Source organism: Trichomycterus rosablanca, chromosome 9 (genome assembly GCF_030014385.1).
Source record: "Trichomycterus rosablanca isolate fTriRos1 chromosome 9, fTriRos1.hap1, whole genome shotgun sequence".
Classification (NCBI taxonomy): domain Eukaryota; kingdom Metazoa; phylum Chordata; class Actinopteri; order Siluriformes; family Trichomycteridae; genus Trichomycterus; species Trichomycterus rosablanca.
The window spans coordinates 8,577,670-8,601,867 of NC_085996.1; the positions used below are offsets into that span (position 1 = coordinate 8,577,670).

Consider the following 24,198-nt stretch of genomic DNA (forward strand, 5'->3'; position numbering starts at 1 on the left):
ATGATCAGTCAACATGATTGGATATGGCTGGATGCTCTTGTCAAAGCTCTGCAATAGATCGGTGCCCTATCCAGGGTATTTCTTTGTTGGGCTGGTGTTTCCTGAAAGAACTAGATCGACATTTTCCTACAAACATTTATTTAAACCATGAATGAATGGACCAACTGCTCTGTCTCTTATGTGGTCGTCACTTTTGCCCATGATTTGTTTTGATAGAAATGGAGTAATATTATTTCCTAGCTAGAAACCAGTGTTTTGGCTGGTACACAAACACGCTTGTTCACATGGGGCTTTAGATAGTCTGTTATGTTAAATTAGGAACAGACATAGCATTTACAGACTTAATAACATGGACCCATTCTCTGTCTGTAGCAGCACCTCCTGCTGAGAGCAAACGTAATGCTTTACCATGGAGGAGAATGGGGCAGGAATGTGGAATCTAACTTAAAGAGCTTTACTGAATCTGGCTATTCATCTGAAAAAAAAAAAAAAAAGCATTTAAAAGGACTTGACCTGCAATGTCAATAGGAATAAGTTCCGTTCCTGTGAGCACTTGACTTCGGACAGAATTGGGGCTTTAGGAAATAACAAAGGTGGGTAGTAAAAAGCTATATTAATTCTGGATACTCTAGGACAGAGATTATCAAACATTTAGACAAAGTACCATTACTAATTAAAATAAAACCTAATGTAGCATCTAATGGGAACACACACACTGATGACGTTGTAACCACTCGTCTAATATGCCTCAATAAAACCTTTGCAGGTGTCTGGAATCTGGCAGGTCCTTCAACTATGGCACATGGTACCATCTTTTTCCCGGGTAAAAAAAATGCACGTCCACATGATTTAGAAAATCTGTGAATTCATTAAACAAGACAACCTTCTTCCATTACTCAAATGTCCAGTTCCGCTTGTGTGCCCACTGTAGGCATTTTTGACAGTCTACAGGGGTTTTAGCACGAGCACTTTGACTGGCCTGTGACTAGACAGCCCCACAGGGTTTGATGCACTGTAGGCAATGAGACATTAAACCCATCACCAACAGCTCTTCTGTTAGTCAGTACCAGGTGTAATAGCCATCATTGTCTTTTGACATCAATGAGTCTTGGCTGCCCAATATCCTGGCCAAGCATTATAATTCACATTACATCAAACATTCATAATCATGCTAAACTTCCATGATCGTGGGAGGCCTGACTGGCACCTATCTGAATACATTAATAGTTAAACAGATGAATAGCCTTTCAGTATCAATTCTAACCAACTGAAACCCATTCATTACCTCAAATAGACCCAGTTTATGGCTAAAAGCCACAAGGTCAAGACCAATTAGCAGTTGGGATGTTAATTACCATGCTCTTAGACTTTGTCTAAAAGCAGTGACTTCTGACTGCGCTTTTCACTCTGCAAACGGTCCCACTGAGTCATGACAACCGCCTCAGGCAAATGAGGTCCGGACAATGGAGAGTTCATGGGGGGCAAAGACTCATTAGGGAGGATATTCCACTGAGAGAATGGTTCTACTAAGGGTTCCTAGCAAGGTTTCCGAGCAACCTCTGTGTGCAAAAGCACTCGAGACTAGCATGGGCCCCTCGGTTCAGAATCTTAACGCTATTGAATGTGTACTAAACAAAATAAGACATTGCTTTGGCAGGTGTGGGGGCTGACTTTTCCTTATGTGCAATGTATGTGGGTCCAACGTTATTCTTTGTCTTCCTAAAAGTGTTCATTTTTAACTGAATTCCAGACTAAAATCACAATCTTCATAATCAGCACTAATTTAAATGTCTCTGATTACACATATTATTAAATAATCTAAAATAATCTTAAAGATCTAATAATGCTACAGTATCATATAAAACATTTCAGCAAGTACAACTGCAAACAATATGTGGACTATAAAGATGCTTCTTCATACTCATTGTAACTGTAAAACTAGCTTTGATATCATGCAATGCATTACCCTGATAGCTTACTCAGTTTGGTAATAGTCTGTACCCCTGCCTTGTAAGAAAGAGACCTCTGTTTCAAAACTGTTTGAATGTCCAACAAGCTCATGGTCAGGTGTCCAAATACTTATGGAGATATAGTGTACATGCCCCTTAATAATGTATGCAAAGTTTTGACCTCAACAGTAACTGGAACTGTAAGTGGGTTGGGTGCATGTTTAAGTACTGGATCTTTACAAAAGAATAATTTGTGGGAAATTTATTGTTATTCTTCAATTTGTACAAATATTTTGGCTCCTAGTGGCTTGTATTTGAAGGCTTGTATTTAGAGCTGGCAGTCATTGGCTGCTTTCTGGCTGATTTATCACATCATGGTGCTGTTGGCTTGTTCTGAGGTTTTGGGAAATGAGACTGTTTTACTTCATCTCTTCTGACAAATAACACCCAACACTTAAAGTTCAGATTGTGGGTGATCCAGGGTAACTCCGTTTATGGAGATGCTGTGGAGAATGAAATGGTCTTCATGTACGTAATTTGTACTTACAAGCCCACCTACACACCCAACTGTAATGTAATGAATGTGTATTTCATAACAGTCTTGGGAATTGATGTAACTGTTGTTTTTTCTATAATTGGACAAAGGGTTTTTCCTCATATGCGTATTGCAGACTTTCTGTAAATATGATCTAATATAAAAAACACACATACAGCAGGTAGTTCATTAATTTGGTGGCATGAAAAGTTAAATGTCATTTAACATTGTGGCATGGTCTCATAATTAATCATTAGTCTTTATTGACTCCTCTGTGCATAAATAAATAGAGCTATTTTAACCTGTACAGAAAAGTCTGTACAGATCTCAGACAGCATGTTTTTGCACTTCAGGAATGCCACTTGGAGCCAATTTTAGCACCTCCCAGACCCAATGTTATCTATACAAACTGTCCATAAGTTATAAGAACATGGAACAGTGTCAGTTGTGCAATAAGGAAATTGAACAGGATGGAAAGATACAATTCAAGAAGCAGAAAACCATAAACAGAGCAATTACACACTGCTGGAAGACAGATGTTACTGTCCACAGTCAACAAACTTTACATTGCCAGAGGCTGTTGCACAAATACGCACGGTACTGTTAAGCATGGTGGTAGTAGTATCAGACTCTGTTGTTGCTTTGCTGCCAGTGAATTGGTGCATTGCAGAACATACATGAAATGAAGAATCAAGACCACTCCAAAGCTTTCACGTCCAACACTGGGTCCTGGACCTCATCAATGCTCCTTTTTTACTAAATGTAAACACTGTAAAATCTTGTGGAACACCTTATCATAAGAATTAAAGCTTTACATGGTGAAGAACAACGCCATGTTAATGCTCATGGTTTCGGAATTGGATATACAAGCTCATGGTCAGTGTGCGAATACTTTTAAGCATACAGTCCATAACATCCACAGACGAGTACAATATTCTGTTTAGCAAAGATCGTCTAACAGCTTTTCTTCTGTGTGAGCTGTTAGATTTTTCCAACCCAAGATAAAATTTGCATTTATGAAGCTGATTGTGTCTTTTAGAAGAGAAAAAAATTTAGCCTAGAAAGATGTAGAAGATGATATTCATGCTTTAAGAATCACTTGGTGAAAACATTTGGAAGCAAACACTGTAATTGCACTGACAGGAGATCTATAAAAACACTGCCAGATTCTTACATCAGTGCAAAGCTTAGTGTTCTCAATCTGCATGAATCAGTCCTGTCGTTCACATAAGGGTGGTCAGTTGATCCTGGTTCTGTGATGCAGGGTTGGGATGGTAACTCCAAACTTCGCTGACCCAAACAAAGGTCCTGCCGTCTGGTGAAATGTCTCTGTGCCATTTGATACCGGACAGGATTTTCAATCACTTTAGGTGGAAGAAAAAATGTCTAAATTATAAACCTCACTCCCAAAGACCGAGGGACAAGTTGTAAAATGCTAATCAGAAGTAAGCACTGATTTCAGTTTTCACATGTATTGAATTAAAAACATAATAAAATATAATATTTACAGTTTTACCTTAGTAACATTAGTTTTTAATGAGCCATTTTTCCAAACTGGATGCATTCAAATACATTTAAACAAAGCTAAGACAGGAGCGTATTAACATGTGTTTCATAACCTTTCTCTTTAACCACATTTCATCATTTGTGGACTAAAAATACAATCTGTTATGGCTTTAAAAGTGATTTTGGCATTCTTTAGTTATTAAATGACATAGGGAAGTGGTATTTTACCACTAAGCTGTTCAGTACAACCGAGTTTAATGCCAAAGTTTGTCAATGGAGATTGCATGGCTAAACACTCGTAACTAGATGTACTTTTGGCATCTTTAATATGAGTTCCTACAGTGAAAAATGATGTCTTGAAGAACTTCAAGCTGGTAGTTAGCAGATCCTGACTGATCACAGCATCCGTGTTAACTGTACAGCACCACAACCTGATAAACCCACCAACATTACACAGACCTACAAGGGCTCTGTGATTAGTTGTTGTAAAAGACGCATGTGTAGACCTCATCTGTTTGTTTGGCATCTGTTAAGAGAAAAGCTGGGTAAGAAATGTGGTGGCATTGCAACAAACAAACAAACTGTATTCGAGTGAAGCTGAGCCATGAGTCAAAACAGTTGGCAAACAGTGATTTATGTTTCTAAATGTGTGAATTTTGTCCCGAATGTGGCGTGGGATCTTGTGCTTTCACCTGGAAGTATTTTAAAGAGGTGATGATCTTTGATCTGTATTTGCATCTACTAGATTGAAACGCTACTCAATACACAGTGTTGGTGCATTTCAGATCCTGGTTCAGATGCACATGGATGGGTATAGAGACGTTTTAATGGGGTGGTGAAGCACAACATGAGCGCACAGTTCCAGAAAAGACATCAGCTACGAACGGGAAGCATCAAGGGAGGCCTGAACATGAGATTGTTTGGGAAAGGCATGTAGTGTTTTGTCTTTCTGTTATTTCGGTCATAACCCCGTGTGTGCACAGAACTTCATGTCCTTGGGTAAAGATAAAGCCAATCTAAATCTCTTTTAATTTGATCTTGCTTTCTTACTCAATTTTGTAATATATCAACAAATAAAAGAAAGATGAGAAGGAACCACCGCAGGGCTGTTTAGATACTGCAGCAGGACGCTATGAAGATCAGCAAAATATTGATGTAAGAAATACTAATGCTGTTTGGAGAGAGAGAGAGAGTATGGTATTTGGTATAAAAAGTTTACACCCTGAATTACACAAACAGATAAAACACCTTGACATTATCATTCTACAAGAGACATGGTGTAGGGCTGATACGGTCACTTACTGTCCTCAAAACTACAGGGAAATTCTAATACCCTCCCAAAAACTGAGCACAGTGCACCAGGGCAGAGACTCTGGGGGGCTCATCATCTGGTATAAATCAAACCTACATAATTTCATAGACACAATAAAACAAGCAAAATACCACATCTGGCTTAAATTAAACAAATCTATATTATCATCACAGAGGGACTTATTCCTTTGTGCCATTTACATCCCTCCTTCAGAGTCTCCATACTACTCAAATGATATATTTACAGAACTAGAGAGAGAGACGAGCCATTTCCAGGCCCAGGGAAATGTGCTCATCTGTGGAGACCTGAATGCAAGAACAGGAACACAATCAGACACTTTAAAAACACACGGAGATCACTTTATTAAGAATAATATGTTCCTTAATAATCATTTCTCTTCCATTTACAGGAATAACTATGACATTGGGATAAACAAAAACGGAAAAGACCTCCTGCAGCTCTGTCGAAGTCTGGGTCTGTACATTGTCAATGGTAGGATACGAGGGGACTCTTTAGGAAGATACACGTATTGCTCATCTCTTGGGAACAGTACAGTAGATTATATGGTAACAGATTTAGACCCTTTCTCTCCCAGTGCATTCACTGTCAAACCACTAACCCCTCTGTCTGATCACAGCCAAATTACTGTGTTCATTAAAAAGACAGAAACTAACCCCACCACACACACACGGCCCAGTAAGCTGTACAACATCCCCAGATCCTACAGATGGGCCGAGAACAGCGCAGAAGAGTTCCAGAAAGCAATCATCAGCCACCAAACTCAAACACTCTTAGATAGCTTTCTGGACACTGCATACACTCACAGTAAAGAAGGAGTAAATCAGGCAGTCCAAAAAATTAACCTAATCTTTAGAAGAACAGCAGAGAAGGCAAAACTAAAACTTAGATCTACACTAAAACCCAAATTAACAAAAGATGACAGCTGGTTTGATAAAGACTGTCAACATTTACGAACAGAACTCAGAACATTATCAAATCAAAAACACAGAGACCCAAACAACACTAACATACGACATCTTTACTGTGAAAAGCTTCGACAATATAAACGTACACTCAGAACCAAAAAAGCACAACACACAAACAAACAACTGACACTAATTGAGGAGATTTTGGGACAACTGGAACAAACTAAATAAAAGAGAATTAGAAGAATTAGCCATTCAGGATGGGGATATATGGACAACCCATTTCCAATCACTATTTAAAAACATAAAATTCAACACAAATTCAGAACAAAATGACATCAATAGAAGACTTATAGAACTTGAATTGGCTATTAAAGATAATCAAAACCCTTTAGACTCCTCCATTACTGAGCAGGAACTCCTTAATAAAATAAATAAATTAAAACCAAAGAAATCATCAGGACCTGATGGAATCCTGAATGAAATGATTAAACACAGCAGTTCCAAATTTCGATTGGCCATTTTAAAACTCTTTAACCTGGTTCTGAGTGTAGGTTCCTTCCCTGAAATCTGGAATCAAGGTCTCATAACACCAATTTACAAAAGTGGAGATAAATTCGACCCTAATAATTACCGGGGCATCTGTGTGAACAGTAATCTGGGGAAGTTATTCTGTAGTATAATTAACTCAAGGTTTTCAAGCTTCCTTATTGAACACAATGTCCTGAGTAAAAGTCAAATTGGATTTTTACCAAATTACCGCACAACTGATCATATTTACACCCTACACACCCTCATTGAAAAATATGTAGTTCAAAACCATGTAAAAATATTTGCCTGCTTTATTGACTTTAAAAAGGCTTTTGACTCAATTTGGCATCAAGGATTGTTTTACAAACTATTAGAAAGTGGTGTAGGGGGTAAAACATATGATCTTATCAAATCTATGTACACAGAAAACCAGTGCGGAATAAGAATTGGCAATAAACAAACAAATTTTATCTCTCAGGAGCGTGGAGTGAGACAGGGCTGCTGTCTGAGCCCAACTCTATTTAACATCTATATTAATGAATTGGCCTCCACGTTAGAGCACTCAGCCACGCCCGGTCTCACTCTACACGACTCAGAGATTAAACTCCTGCTGTATGCAGATGATCTGGTCCTGCTGTCCCCCAGCGCTCAGGGTCTCCAGCACAAACTGGACCTGCTGCAGCAATACTGTCAGACCTGGGCCCTGACAGTCAACCTCAAAAAGACTAAAATTATGACCTTCCAGAAAAGATCCAGATCTCAGGGAACCAAACACACATTTAAATTAGGACATCATGAAATTGAACACTCTAAAAACTATACCTACCTTGGACTAAACATTAGTTCATCAGGAAACTACAACCTGGCAGTGAATGAACTGAGAGAAAAAGCACGCAGAGCCTTCTATGCCATAAAAAAACTAACTTCTGTAGAAATCCCAATCAAAATTTGGCTCAAAATATTTGGCGCAATAATTGAACCAATTGCCCTGTATGGCAGTGAAGTGTGGGGCCCGCTTACACACCAACAATTTAACAAATGGGAACAACATCCAATTGAGACCCTGCACACAGAATTTTGTAAAACAATATTAAAGGTGCACAGACACACCACCAACAATGTGTGCAGGGCAGAATTAGGCCGATACCCACTTATTATTAATATACAAAAAAGGGCAATAAAATTCTGGAATCATCTAAAAGAGAGCGACCCACACTCGTATCATTACAAAGCTCTGCAATACCAAGAGCTGAGCAAAGATACCAGCCCCCTCATCCAACTGGTCCTGAGTCACTGCACCAACACACCATTAACACATACTAACACACCATTAACACAGACTAACACTATTAAGACTCAAGACCAGAACCTAATCAGAACTGATCAAATTACACATGAATTAAAGATAAACTATTTGGCCTATTGGGAAACACAAACTAAACTCCAAAGTAAACTACAATGTTATTTGGCTCTAAATAGACAGTATAGTGTGGCAGATTATCTCAGCACTATAACTGATCCAAAACTCAGAAACACCTTGACAAGGTACAGACTCAGCGAACACAGCCTGGCCATCGAGACGGGACGACACAGACAGTCCTGGATGCCCAGAGAGGAGAGAGTGTGTCAACACTGCTCTTCAAACCAGATAGAGACAGAGCTGCACTTCCTCACTGAATGTACAAAATACACACACATTCGAAAACAATATTTTACCAAAATCAACAAAATTATCCCCAATTTTAATTCTCTCTCAAACCCTGACAAGCTGCCCTACCTATTGGGGGAGCACAGAGCGAGCTGCACACTCGCAGCTCTCTACCTACACACCTGCCACCAGGTGAGGGACAGTGAGTGACCTTATACTGTATCCCATACACACACCATCATACACACACACCATCATACACACACACACAAACACACACACACTTACAAATACTTTTTCCACACATACATATACACACTTTATATACTTGTTGTTCTAATTTGTTTCTGTTATTTTTTAAGGCTAATTACTAATGTTATTGAACATTCTTTAAATTAATATAAATGTTTATGTATGCAATTTTTTTTTTTTTTTCCATTTATTATCTAGTTTGTAAATGCGCTTTGGCAATACAAATGTGAATATTTGTCATGCTAATAAAGCACTTTTGAATTGAATTGAATTGAATTGAGAGAGAGAGAGAGAGAGAGAGAGAGAGAGAGAGAGAGAGAGAGAGAGAGAGAGAGAGAGAGAGATAGCAGCATCAAAACGTGACAGGAAATTATGCATGAAAAAAATAATTTTATTTTGGATGAGATTAACAGTGAGGTGCCACAAGGTACAAGTCTAGGTCATAGTGGAATGATGAATAGTCTGCTGTCTTCCTTTGCTTGCTTGGAAGTCATGCATGAGACAAAAGTTAGCAATCCAGAGGAAAGGGAGTTGCTCGGTATTAGACATGTCTACATTATACACGATCAGCCATAACATTAAAACAATCTCCTGGTTTCTACACTCACTGTCCATTTTATCAGCTCCACTTACCATATAGAAGCACTTTGTAGATCTACAATTACTGACTGTAGTCCATCTGTTTCTCTACATACTGTTTTAGCCTGCTTTCACCCTGTTCTTCAATGGTCAGGACCACCACAGAGCAGGTATTATTTAGGTGGTGGATCATTCTCAGCACTGCAGTGACAATGACATGGTGGTGGTGTGTTAGTGTGTGTTGTGCTGGTATGAGTGGATCAGACACAGCAGCGCTGCTGGAGTTTTTAAATACCGTGTCCACTCACTGTCCACTCTATTAGACACTCCTACCTAGTTGGTCCACCTTGTAGATGTAAAGTCAGAGACGATCGCTCATCTATTGCTGCTGTTTGAGTTGGTCATCTTCTAGACTTTCATCAGTGGTCACAGGACGCTGCCCATGGGGCGCTGTTGGCTGGATATTTTTGGTTTGTGGACTATTCTCAGTTCAGCAGGAACAGTGAGGTGTTTAAAAACTCCAGCAGTGCTGCTGTGTCTTATCCACTCATACCAGCACAACACACACTAACACACCACCACCATGTCAGTGTCACTGCAGTGCTGAGAATGATCCATCACCTAAATAACACCTGCTCTGTGGTGGTCCTGTGGTGGTCCTGACCATTAAAGAACAGCATGAAAGGGGGCTAACAAAGCATGCAGAGAAACTGATGGACTACAGTCAGTAATTGTAGAACTACAAAGTGTTTCTATGTGGTAAGTGGAGCTGATAAAATGGACAGTGAGTGTAGAAACAAAGAGGTGGTCATAATGTTGGACACACCCATGCCTCAATGAGTGTCTGAACATAAACATAAACCTAACACTTTGGTGGGCTAAACCTTAAGGTTGGCCATGTTTGATTAGGTGGACCTTGGCCCCACTATGAATTGAGGCCTGCTGAAATCACCAGGAGGTGTTTGGAAGCTGAACCTGTTTTAGAAAATGAGCATGAACAAAACACTGGTTTCTTTACACACTTGTGATGTGTTTGCACTTTAAAATCAATTCCAACTGTAAAATGTTAATAGGACCCAGATCTCGTGTATCTCTCAACATCCTGATTATGATTCATACCAGCCACTTGGACGTCCTTGCAAGGGCCGTTTGTGCAAACAGCTTTACTATGATTCAATGCAGCCTAAATGCTCTGAAATGTTGGACCATCACGAGCAGGTCTGTTTTTCTCTTTCTGTTACATGATTATAATGAATCTTGAGCTGTGCAAACTAGAGATGATTGAAGATCTTGCTGAGCAATATTTTGATGTAAATAGATACACTTTCTATGACAGAACAGCCCAAGTGTGATCCTGGAAAGCATCAGTTCAGCACGGCTCTGAGATTTACCAGCTTTAACATTAACCACTAAATCAACCATTCAAACCACGCAATCTCCATAGACAAACATTGGCAGTAAGACAATGAACAGGTCCTTCATCAGATTTGTGACCTGCTAGACCTGCCCAGCTTACAGCACATAAACACGGAGTAGTGAATCATCTAGAACTGATTTATATATTATGTTCCACAGAAAAAACCTCACAAGGGTCAAGAAAAAAAACAAGCTTGGATATGCCCTAAATAGGAAACTGCAGGACTGTGGGTGACCATAAGCTTTATATGAGGGTTCTTCAAAAAGTTTCTGCACTTTTTAAAACTCTATTAAGAATTTTAAAAACAAATGACATTACTTTTCTACAGTCACCTTCTGATACATTATTCCCAGTGTCGTTACCAACTTTTTGATGCCATCAGCAAAAAATTTTTTTGGTTGAGTGCGTAGCCACTGATGCTTTCACATCATCATCATATGAAAATCTTCTTCCCCTTAAAGCTTCTTTGAGTGCCCAAGAAGGTGGAAATCAGGTGGTGCTAAATCCGGACTATAAGCGTCTCTCAGTCTCTCAGACATGACCAATTACTCCACCTCCCACCTTCATCATTTCCAACCAAAATAAAAAAGTGCAGAAACTTTTTGAAGATTCTTCGTACTACCATGGGCTTAGAGGCTTTTTGCCAAATTTTTTTTTGCCTACATACATAAGTAACAAAGATCAGTCAAGCTATAAGGCACTATAAGGACTTTTTTGTTTGAATGTTAGGGTTGCTTAGATGTGGACTTTCTAGAACCTCTTGTTCAATGGTACTTTAATTTAAACATTAAAAATCTGACAATCCGGTCGCATTACCTTCAGCGTAAGGTTACAGTTTGGGTCCTTTTCCTCCAGCCTTAACAGGAGACCACTGTTCCATGAGTTTTTAAATGCACACACTAGTAGTGGCAACACACATGGGGTGCGTTTTCATTGCAGCCCCTACCCATCTATTCTCGGCTAATTGCCATTCTAAAAACTCCTGCCAAATAAGTCCATTACTTTCCCTTGTAAAAACGAGTGATCACAGTTGCCGTCTCTTTCTGTGCATGCGGTCTGGCTAATAAAGAGGAGGCACAAGATGTCCCTGAGCTCGTAAAAAACACAGCGAATCACAGAACCCTGAACGCCTGCTCTTAAGCCTGAATTTGACTTTATCCAGGTCTCATCTTGCTGGGACTCTAGGTTTTAATGAAAATCCCAGTCATGATGTCACTGACTGTAGTCTTAGTATCATGTGGCTGCAGGATGGTGCTTATTTTTATACTTTTCTGCTCTGTTTAACACTAATGAACATTTCTGCCATGTATTTTGATTTGTTATCTGAATAATACTCAACACAGGTTGTGAATTGTTGAGGAAATGTTATAAAATGGTACCATTAAGCTCTCAAAATAATGTCTCACTAATATCTTTTTAGTGAAACAGACCATCACCACCCCACATACTATCCTACATTCATTTATTTATTTATGAACATCCAGTGGGTCCAGCACTACCCAGAAACAATAGGTCCAAGACAGTAATACTTCCTGGACAGGGCACCACTTACTATTTATCTGCATATTCACTCTTGACCAGAAGTTTCTGCCAGCTAGTTCAGATTCTGCCTGTTTTTGAGAGACGTTAGGAAACTAAAGTACCTGAAAGAAAAACCATGAAGGAAATCGTACCCATGGGCATGGTGCTGCACCCAAACTTCCTGCTGTACCTCCAATTTTAAGGTGCAAATAACATCTACTTATTGAAGTAATTGCATTATCTTTATCAAGGTCATGGTGGGTCCAGTCTCACCCACAGACACAAAGTGCAAGGTAGGAATATTAACATTTACTCACTTACTCACTGATACTTATTGGGATTACAAAGCAGCCAATCTACCTTTAGCAGGTCTGTGAAGGAAGGGGAGTCACATGTGGTACATAGGTTTACACAGGGTAATCATTTGCACATTCACTCACTCATTCACACCTCAAAGTCTGGCATGCTTTTGGTAAATATGAGAGAGTCCTAGGTGTGAGTGAGGTTTACTTGAGCCTAGTGCTGTCAGGCTAGGACACTGAGGCTTTTGCTAAACTTGCAAATTCTGTGCTGCTCTAGATGTGTATGACACTTTAATGATTATTTTGGTGTGTGTCTGTGTGTGTGTGTGTGTGTTTGTGGACAGATGTTGCACAGCTGCAGGGGAATGACTCACTCTCACATACTCGAACCCAGTCTGCTCTACATAAAAATCGTTTTTTTGTACATTTACCATCAAAGCTTTTGTTCTTTATAAAACACATTATAGAAACTGAATGTGCGCCTATAAAATAAATGATATTAATAAATAATTTGGCAACATTAGACTGAAAGACAGAATGCTCCACCATATGCAGGTTGGCTTGACTACAGCTTCAGAAATTTGTGTGAGTGTGAATGCAAATGTGAAGCAATTATGAATGAGTCCTTTGTACACTCTCAGCCACACCTGTCAATAACATGTTTTTTTAAATCAATGACATAAATAATTATACTGAGACCAGTACCACCGTTTGTTCATCAGTGCTTGTTGCTGCAGTGAACTGTTGGGAGCAGGAAAGTAATTCAAATAGTTTTTTTTTGTACTATAGGACTCCATCAAACCACAGTGAGAGCTTAAAAGTTTAAACGACCCAGAAGTGGCCAATCTGCCTAGATAAGATAATGTCATAGCCAGGGGTCATGGAAATTCCAGAATAATATTTAAAGATCTACAGTGTTCAGATCATTCTTTTTTTTTTCTCCGCAACCCCCCCCCCCCCCCCCACTCCCCCCAATTTTCTCCACTAATCTAGTCGTATCCAATTACCCTAATTGTGTTACGCTTCACCTCTAATGATACATCACTCCACTGCAGACTGAAGAGCGCCGCAACTGACACATGCTCCCTCCGACACATGTGCAGTACCGACTACATCTTTTCACCTACACAAGGCGAGCCCATATGCGGATCAGCTTTGTGTATGGAGAGCCACACCCTTATCCATACATTATTCCTCGACTTTTTGCGCAGGCGCCATCAATCAGCCAGCAGAGGTCATAGCTGCATCAGTCATGAGAAGTCCCTGGTCCGGCTTTCCCACTCTGTGTGAACAACAGCCAATTCATGTTATTCATGTAGCCGCTCAGCCCAGCCGGATGGCAGAGCTGAGATTCATAATAATGTGTTCGAAATCCCAGCTCTGGTGTGCTAGCGTGTTTACCGCTGCGCCACCTGAGCAGCGAGTTCAGATCAGTCTTAATTGAAAGACAAACTGAATTATGCACTTGGACAGTAATGCCAAATTTAGAAGCAAGTACAGCTCTGAATGGCTAAGAGTAAACAGAATTAACATTTAGGAACGGCCTAGTCAAGGTCCCGCACTAAAACCAATAAGAGTGTTGGCCTAAAAACATACAAGTGTGTATGATTTTAATGGTTTTGCAAGAGCTAAAGTTCCTTCACAGCCAAGCAAAAGAATAAAATCAGTTGTAATTGAACACTTGGTGACTGAGCCAGGCTCTTTATCAGCATCCCTCTGAACACACCTTGCAAAGTGTCAAATTGCTTAAAACTTTAAAAAAAAAAAATAGTGAAATTTGGGACCTATCCTGGACAGATGTGTTTCTACTCAAAGCAAGGATAGTTTTTGGAATTGAAGGTTCCAGCACAGTATTGGTGAGGGACCTGTTAATCCTCACTGTCGTTTTTATTAGAAAGATGTTCCTCACCTTGGGAAGGGTGCACGCATGGGTGTGTGGAAACCCAAGTCAAAGCTCTCCATACCTCTGTCAGATTGTATTTATTGTAAAAAATAAATGCTTTGAAGGTCAGGTGTGCATTAGCATAACGCTAAATAACCAAGACAACAGTGTTCTTTAACTGAACAGCCTGTCCAAAATCAAAATTAAGCTTCTCTCCGGTCTGAGATTTTCCTGGAGCTATTCGGTCTCAAGCACACACAATTAGTTCTGCATGTCAAACAAACCATTAAGTCATTGGAGGACCAAAATGGAACATCTGAAGTGCAAACCAAGAGAGATAGTGCTTTACAGGTATGAGGGAGAGAACAGAATCAAACAAATGATGCACCATATGACGCACTGCCGTGTTCAAAAGAGGTTTTAGGTTGTGTTTGGCTAAAATCTGTTTTGGCAAAATTACTGAAAGAGCTGGACTGAAGTGAAGCCAGATGCTGAGAAGGATTCTGTTTGTACTGAGTCTCTGGTGCAGTGGTTCTCAACCTTTCTGTCAGCTGGATTGCAACAGGCGGCAACTGGGGACAAAAGCTGGTCTCGCAGGCTTCCTATACGCACTTATGTATAGTTTCAATAGAGCTATTGTATAGAACTGCACAAGTGGGTAGTGGTTTAAGAACCCTCGCTCAAGAGACTCATTGGCTTTTTTGTCAGCTTTATAATTTAGATGGACAGCTATAGGGGATGTGATGTCAGTGGATCACTTTTTCAGTGTCAGTAAGGAACATGCAGGTCTTGAAATTATTCTGCAATCTGTGTGACATGAATTGAAGGTTTTTTTGCAAGTTTATTATGAGTTTTCTAAAAACATAAAAAAAAAATATATAGTAACTTTTGGTGACTTCAATCGGCCAAATTATTAGGCCTAGTTTTACTGTACCCAGGAGGTTCAGTAGTCCAATATAACAGTCCGTCGCTGCAGAGGCTCGACTCTCCAGTCTAATCCCAGTCTAATTTTTCTCGCATTGCAGCATCTAAGCCCATGGTGTTATGGTGCCCATCAGACGTTGAACAGTGCCAATCATCTTTAAGCAGACGTCTTTTTTGAAGGTTCTTTGATTATGTTTGACCATCCAGCACTCACTCACTCTCTTAACCGCTTATCCAATTAGTGTTGTGTGTGGGGGTGGGGGGAGGGTGCTGGAGCCCATTCCAGCTTTTTAATGGGTGCAAGGCACACAGTAACACCCTGGACGGGGCACCAGTCAATTGCAGGGCAGACACACATACACACACACCCATTCACCTATAGGGAAATTCCGTGTCTCCAATTAACCTGACTGCATGTTTTTGGACTGTGGGAGGAAACCGGAGGCCCCGGAGGAAACCCACGCAGACATGGAGAGAACATGCAAACTCAGCACAATAAGGATCTGGACCGCCCTGCCTGGGGATCAAACCCAGGACCTTCTTGCTGTGAGGCGACAGTGCTACCCACCGAGCCACTATGCCGCCCACCATCCAGCATAAAATGACAAGTAAATGAACATTTATTTTTCACATTTTGGGATCTAAAGCTTCCAGATAAAGTGTACAGACTTCCATTGTAATGCTTGTGGCACAAGAAACCCAATTTCTGTGGGAACAGAAAAGTCGCCCGGAACACAAACTACAGTCCTTTGGCACTAACAAATAACAAGCAGGTGGACAAACAGGATATCCAACATTTTAGTAAATTAAAATGCTTATTAATCAAATATTTTTTAAACCACAACTATTTCATACTCCACAAAATTTGTGGATTTCTTTCAGTCCCACATGGTCACATCTGAATTACAAGCACCAGTTTCCATATGACTGCAGTTGTAGTAATATTAAGTAGCACCAGCAGTTTAAAAAGAAATGACAGCATGTTTACCTGCGATGCAGAGGCCTAATATGCTGAGCAGGACCAGGATGTAGAGAGAAACAATGGCATATTTGATAGAAGATAAAGAGTCCAAGTGACCACAGCAATCCGTTTTTCTCCTGCGTTTTCCTGAACTCACTGAAAAAAATCCAGAGTAAAGCTTAATTAAGAAATGTTATCTGTTCAACCAAAACATTGTTATACAAGTGAATTCAAATATTTACACTGGTGAGGGAAACACACACACCAAGCACTTTATTAGGTACTTTCTAGCTAGATCTAACCCCACAGGACCCCCACTGACCAGATGTTATTTAGTTGGTGGACCATTCATAAAACTTGTGAATGAATTCATAAACCATTCATAAAACATAAATCTTGGTTATAACATAGTCATGTGTGTTGTTCTTGTATGAATATATCAGGTGCAGCAGTGTTGTTGGGATTTTAAACATTTCAGTGCCAATGCTAGAAGGTGAAAATTCTCCAAACAAAAAAAAAAAAAATATACCAACAACATACTGGGATTAAAAAGTGTCCAGTTATTAAAGACTAAAAGAAGATTGGAGTAGACACTATTCTCTAGTGTGCAAGTGAAGCGTATGTGTTGTAGGTGTGACTGATTAGCTGTGTGGATGTGTATGTGTACCTGTGTATGATGTCAGTGTTTCAGTGTTATGATGATGTTGATGTAAGCTGTGTATGATGTCAGTGTTTCAGTGTTATGATGATGTTGATGTAAGCTGTGTGTGATGTCAGTGTTTCAGTGTTATGATGATGTTGATGTAAGCTGTGTATGATGTCAGTTATGATGATGTTGATGTAAGCTGTGTGTGATGTCAGTGTTTCAGTGTTATGATGATGTTAATGTAAGCTGTGTATGATGTCAGTTATGATGATGTTAATGTAAGCTGTGTGTGATGTCAGTGTTTCAGTGTTATGATGATGTTAATGTAAGCTGTGTGTGATGTCAGTGTTTCAGTGTTATGATGATGTTGATGTAAGCTGTGTATGATGTCAGTGTTTCAGTGTTATGATGATGTTGATGTAAGCTGTGTATGATGTCTGTGTTTCAGTGTTATGATGATGTTGATGTAAGCTGTGTATGATGTCAGTTATGATGATGTTAATGTAAGCTGTGTGTGATGTCAGTGTTTCAGTGTTATGATGATGTTAATGTAAGCTGTGTGTGATGTCAGTGTTTCAGTGTTATGATGATGTTAATGTAAGCTGTGTATGATGTCAGTTATGATGATGTTAATGTAAGCTGTGTGTGATGTCAGTGTTTCAGTGTTATGATGATGTTGATGTAAGCTGTGTATGATGTCAGTGTTTCAGTGTTATGATGATGTTGATGTAAGCTGTGTATGATGTCACTTTGGTTTGCTGTGAGCACTGCTTCACATTACACTGTCCAACTTTAAACAAGTCTAAAGGTATAGGTACAGTCATTAAAGCTCAAATCACTTCCTCCTGGAAACTTATTTTAGGAGCATAACGTCAGATCTGCGGTCTTGCCCACCCAGCGCCTTTATTAGGCGTCTCATTATAATATCAGTCTAAGTCTTTGACTTAAAGAGTCAACAAACGTCTAACACCACCTTCATCCTCTGTGGGACATTTAAGATCTAATTAAAGCAAGCTGGTACTCATCTTGTAAATGTTTTTTAGGAACGGAGCAGAAATAACAATCATGTACACAACTAAAGAGTTAGTGGGTGAACTTGATGGTCAGAGTATGGTATGTGGCTTTTACCAAACTGTCGCCACCTAAAAACTTTGTCATGTCTGACTGACACTGCCCCAGCATTCCCTTTCAAGAGGATGAACACCTGAAGGGTTCCCAAAAGAGAATGGCTAGCTTTATTAAGAGGTCAAAATTGATGGGGTAATGTAAATATAAACCATATGGATGAATCCGTCCACCTGTCAGGTCCTTCACAGCTGATCTGATGTTTTGTTTCTCATTCCTGCCCTCTCACAGATGTCAGACCATTGGCTGATTCCCACTGCAGTTCAGGGTAAAAAAATAAAGACCGGGCAGTTCACTCAGCTTGCCATGACACACCCAGCTGATGCACTGTCAACACTTCCCACTCAAGGCTTGTTTCACTACCCAGCATGCTCTCTGGTCCCCTCTCCCTCCTGCAGCACTGGGAACAGGTGTCTTGTGGCCATTGTTATACTAAATTATTAGCTACAGAGCTTTTAGAACGATGAGGCCAAAGTGCAGCACCATCTGCTCCATGGGACTTCCTGCCCAAGAGCTCACTATTTAAAGAGTTCAGATAAATACCCCATATGGCCAAAATATGTGGACACCTGACCATAAGTTTTTGTACATCTCATTCCAAATGTATTGCCATTAATATCAATTGCCCTCTGTCTTTGAAACTATAACAGTCTGCACTCTTCTGAGAAAGCTTTTTACAAGAGTGTACGGTCTGTTTGTGGCAATTTGTGCCATTTTTGATTACACATAAACACAGTCATGCTGAAAAGGTTTTTTCTGTAGATTCTAGTTTTAAGTTAGGTGCTTACTGTCTTCGCAGAGGTTGAGTTTGGACAAGTTTCGTCCATCATAAGATTCTTCATAAAACGAGCTATTGTCTCGCTCCTCGTACGTACTCAGGTACATGGCCTTGTTCTCCATTCAGGACCTAAACCAGAATAGAGGCAGTTAGAACTTACTTATTCAGGATAACAAAAAAAATCATTTAGTACCATTTCTGTTTCATTTATTTAAAACCACCATTATATCTACATATCTATAAACCTCCATCATGTACAGTATTGTACATGTCCAGATGACCATTACACCAATCACAACAGCTATTGTCTTAATTCAGAGCCCACTAGCGTATCCATTTACAACTACTTTCATGTCTACTACCATCACGTCTGTTTGAACTTTCATGTTACACATTCAAAACCACTAAATTACCAATTTAAAACCACCATTAAGTCTCTAAAATTACTATCCTATCTATTATAAACTGCCAGGTTCACACCAGATTTGTTTAGAACCATCAAAACAATCATTCAAGACCAGTTACACACCCATTTAGACCACTGCTATGCTAAATCAGAAACACCAACTTACCCATTCAGAAATACCCTCATGTCTACCTCACTACCCATTCAAAATCACATTAATGAACAAACATTTTATACAAGCACAGTTGGAAGCTTAAAGTAACAGCGAGCATTAAGAAAAGAGTTAAGAGATGAAAATCCTGCAGTACAGTCTGACCCCATAAAAGTGAATTTGCTTGGAAAAATCTGATACAGCTTCAGTAAAACCACAAAACCACTTCATTGTGAAACACACAAACATCTTCAAAGTTCTTCTTCTGCGCTGTGATGAGTGTCAAACTTCAACATGAGAGAAGATTTGAAAAATATCTTCTGTGTTACTGAGTACATCAGCCATAAATATGTCCTGCTGTAAGTAAAAAGCATGAAGCGGAACAGTCACGTTTAGCCTTTTTCATTAGCCGTAACCGCTGCTTATTGACAGAGCCATTTCCAGGATAAAGGCCAGAGAAAACCAGTGATGACCAGTGATGTTACTGTTTCTTTATCAAGCAAAGAAAGAAAGAACTCAGCTATGTTCCCTAGACTGCCAATTTAATGACAAACTCTTTGGGTTGATTACCAACATGTTTTATCTGTAAAACAAAGTGAACCAGAGCGGTCAACAGCCCAGTTATTGAGATGTGCACTTGCCAGTGTGCTCTAAATGCCAGTCCCAGGTCCGGATAAAATAATAAGGGTTGCATCAGGAAGAGCAGCAAGCATAACAACTGTGCCAAATCAGGTATGCAGACCAAAATAATCTACCGCTAATATACAGCCAAAAGTACAGCCAAAAGAAGAAAAAAAAAAAACACATGGCAAAAGAAGTTATATTATACTGTCAATCAATCGAATATTCTGTGTTACTACTGATGTTTAAACTGTTCTCTGAAGCGGAGGTGGATGTTACTGTTACTTAGCAGCCAGTGGTCAGTGGAGTGATACAGATTTAGTGAAAAACCTGATGTTATCAGATATACCAGAATCAATCAGTCTGAGGTCACTATCTGAATTTGCTTAACCTTGAGAACAAATTGCTTCTGATAAACTGAAAATGTTTTTTGTAATACATTTGTTTTTATGAACCTGAGTGAGTCAGGTGTGGTAGTTTATAGATCCAGAGAGAAAAAACACAGCACTATAGTTCCTCTCCAGCGTGAGTGATTCTTTTACGCTGTTGTAGGGATTGGCCGGGAGGATCGCTGTTTATCAAAGTCATTAAAAAGTGCTTTATCAACAGACTCTTCATTAAATGCCATGAGTGTGTGGTGACATTTAGGACTCTGACAGGCTCCTAGGAAACTGGAAGGAGATTAAAGTCCAAACTCAAAGACCCTGAGAGTGTACGAATGTTCTTCTAAGCAATGAATGTAACAGCAGTCCAGGTACAATGAAAAGTTACTGCTTTCTTAATGATTGCTTCATAATTAGCTAGTTTACCACCATTAGAAGAAGAGCAGTGCTGAACACAAATACACTAGATGGCAAATGTATGTGCACAGCTAACCATGAGCTTGATGGACATTTTATTTCAAAACTATGGTTACTGTTATAGAATTGTGCCATTTATTGTAGGCAATAGGTCAGGAATTGATGTTGGAGGAGAAGGCCTGGCTTGCAATCGACATTTCAATGAATCCCAAAGGTACTCAATAGTGTTAATGTCATTAGTGTTTAGATGGCTGGACTGTCTCCTAAACACATTAAATCATGTTTTTATTATGGACCATAATTTATGCAGTTCCCTAAACTGTTTCAAGTTGAAAGTATTGTAATTAGGTTTATACAAGGGCTGGCACATTGGTACAGTGGGCATTAGATAACTTGTAGCCTGCACAAAGTCATGACCTTAAAACTATTGTATAGATTAAAGTTAAATCAAAATATCAGTTGCATCTGGGCCATCAGTACAAATGCTCTTTTTACTAAATGGATACGAATCCCCACAAACACAGTCAAAAGTCCTTTTCAGAACATAAATGTTGCAAATATGCAACAAAACATGAATGTTCAGCTCTTTATTTCATCCATTAGAGTTAATAAAACATGATTTGTTAGGTCATTTATTAACATCAAGCTTATATTAGAAATCTCAGTCACAATTCTGCATCCAAATCTGTGATCATGATTTATTATTAAATATTGTGCAGGGCTGAGCTATTAATAATATAAGGAGAGAGCTTCAAACTGACACACTTAAAGCAAGTAACTGATGTTGGATAAATAAAAAGCTTGACTGAATTGATTAAAGCTGGAGTGCATTAGGCTGTTCATGTTAAACCCATTTGTTTATGTCGCGTTTACATTATAAACAATCTAATACTGTTCTGATCTAATCTAATACGATATTATTAGATTAAAAAGTACCAACATGATACTGTTCACTAAACACTAATAAAACACAGGGTTGTCATTAAATTGCAATATAAACCATTTAAGTTACTTGTAACTACTGTACTTCAGAAGAATGTTAAAACAACTGCAAGGATCACATAGAAATAATAATAATAAATAAAACTCACCTTTATAAGAGATGTTTCACTCTCAAAATCTCATTGTCATCTTCTTCCTCAGATCTTCACACAATCCCACTGCAGCTCCAGCTCTTGTGTATTGTGTAGTGTGTATTGTGTATTGTGTAGTGTGTATTGTGTATTGTGTAGTGTGTATTGTGTATTGTGTAGTGTGTATTGTGTATTGTGTAGTGTGTATTGTGTATTGTGTAGTGTGTAGTGTGTTGGATATCCAGATCAGATCAGTTCTGCGTTTATTCTGTCCTCTCCAAACTAAACTGATGCACTTCTGAACAATCCGCCTATTAAACTCTGTCCGTTATCCGACCGGCGCGCTTTTATGGAACACCAAAAGGGACACAAACCCATAAAACTTGTCTGGTAAACTGGTATTACACGGCCAGGCACCTGACTATGAGTCTGTGAGCTTGTTGGACATTCCTTTCCAAATACATGGACATTAATATGTACTAGTTGAATCGGCTATTTTGAAGATGTTTAAGAGTACATGAGAGTACTGATACAGGACATACAGAAAGTCATTCTGAAGATGTACATTAATGCCGGGGATCCCTGCAGGCTTTGTAATCGGTGTATCTGAAATCTGTGTTCTTAATAATTAGGGCTGTTTGCATGTCACTTAATCGATTACTTCATGACACTTGTAATGAGTAAACTTAATGGAAAATTATGTTTCATTTAAAATAAGACTAACATGTACATATGAGGTTTGACATATCAGCTGGAAATGTAAAATGTCAGTGTAACATGTTAAAAATACCAAACAGGTGTCACTCAATCTCTAGCTATGTTTTTATACTTTAGTTGATATTAAAAGCAGCTCAGATTGTAGAATACTATAGATGTTTTGACCCACTTGGTGTTCCATACCACCATTCTGCTCTCAGCACAGTCAACGCCACTACAGTCAGGACACACTGACGTCATAACTCCTTTCCTTTTACAGAAAGAGTCGATAAGATCATTTATATAAACATGATAAATAGATGAATAGTTGTTTTTTAAGATTTAATTTTCTGATTAAAACACATTGGTCTGATGGTTTCCAGTACACGGTTGCCCAGCAGGACAAACAAGTCACTTAAATCTGAAGTTGTTTATAGTAATTATGTTTTGTTAAAGAGTTTTTTAGTAAATAAAAGACAAAGTAAATCAAATCAACTCATCACTGCTGTGTTTCTGCTCTCATGAGTGTAACAACAATTAAAAGTCAAACGTTCACATACATTTCTGTCAGTGGAATATTGAAACTAGTATTGTAATGTATTTATTCTGGGTTTGTTTTTGAATTAATAAATATGTGGGAGGTGGTGAAATACACACATACAGATACACTTTTAGCAACGTAAAGAACTTATTTAGTGACGCCAAAGTTCTTTAATGTCATCTCTCTTTAGGAATTATAATTGATTATAGCAGGTGACTTTTTTGTACCTATATAAATAAGGTCATTCTTACTCTTAAGGTACACAAAACAAATGGTCTATTTGCCAAGTTCTGTCATGAAGTAGAAGCAGCTGGAACACAGATGTCACTGTCAACAATCAACTAAGCTTAACAAGCTATAGGTTAAAAGTCTGTTGTGAAAGAAACAAACCCAAGACAAACACCCCAAAAACGGTATCTATTCTGATTACAAAGGAAAAATCTTCTGAAGGAATGGTCTGTGGTTAAATGAAACAAAGATTCAGTCATTTTGGCAACCAGATGTATTTTTATCCCAACAGCACTGTACCTACCTTCAGGCCTGGACAGCGGAACAGTGGAGCAGTGCATTACAGATAGTGTACATGCATATAACACAACTTTCTAATGGAGGTCAATAGAGCTAATGGACAAAAAACAAACATATTATTCTGTAGTAAGTATATTTTAGACCAAGCAGAAAGGAAACCCACAAAATAGCTATTATTTAGTCAGGCAGGTAGTTGGGGCAGCACCAACTAAAACAAGATTTACCTTCTTTAATACGAACCTGATTTCTGTGCAGTAAATAAGCAGTGCCACTAGATGGCAGCGTGAGATTAATAATTCAGTTTTGTGTGCCTCTGGTTTTACAGGGTTTAGTGAAATTGGGGGTGCAGGGTTCCTGTCTGGGTTTGTAACAGTGGATGTGGCTTAACTGCTGAAACTAAGAATAAGAAGTAGTGGCCACATTCAATTCAATTCAATTCCACATACTTTGGCCATATATCTTTCATCGTTTTTTGGCAATGTTAATTATTTATTTATTTTATATTTGTCCCACCTTTGGCAAATTCAAACCCTTACAGTCTAGTTTAATCTTCCTGCTGTGTCATCACAAGTGCACTACTGAATCAGT

The 24,198-nt window shown here is 39.0% G+C and overlaps 1 protein-coding gene across 1 annotated transcript in view; it reads right to left on the reverse strand.

Moving 5' to 3' along the window:
• The window catches only part of scara5 (scavenger receptor class A, member 5 (putative)), a 61,313-nt gene extending 39,197 nt beyond the window's left edge, over positions 1-22,116 (reverse strand). Inside the window, exons 1-3 of the mRNA XM_063001821.1 lie at positions 21,864-22,116; positions 18,805-18,923; positions 16,273-16,401 (exon numbers count right to left, since the gene is read on the reverse strand). Of these exons, the coding sequence (XP_062857891.1) occupies positions 16,273-16,401; positions 18,805-18,916 (241 nt within the window). The 5' untranslated portion in view covers positions 18,917-18,923; positions 21,864-22,116. The remainder of the gene's footprint in view (positions 1-16,272; positions 16,402-18,804; positions 18,924-21,863) is intronic.
• Between the last annotated feature and the right edge of the window lie 2,082 nt (positions 22,117-24,198).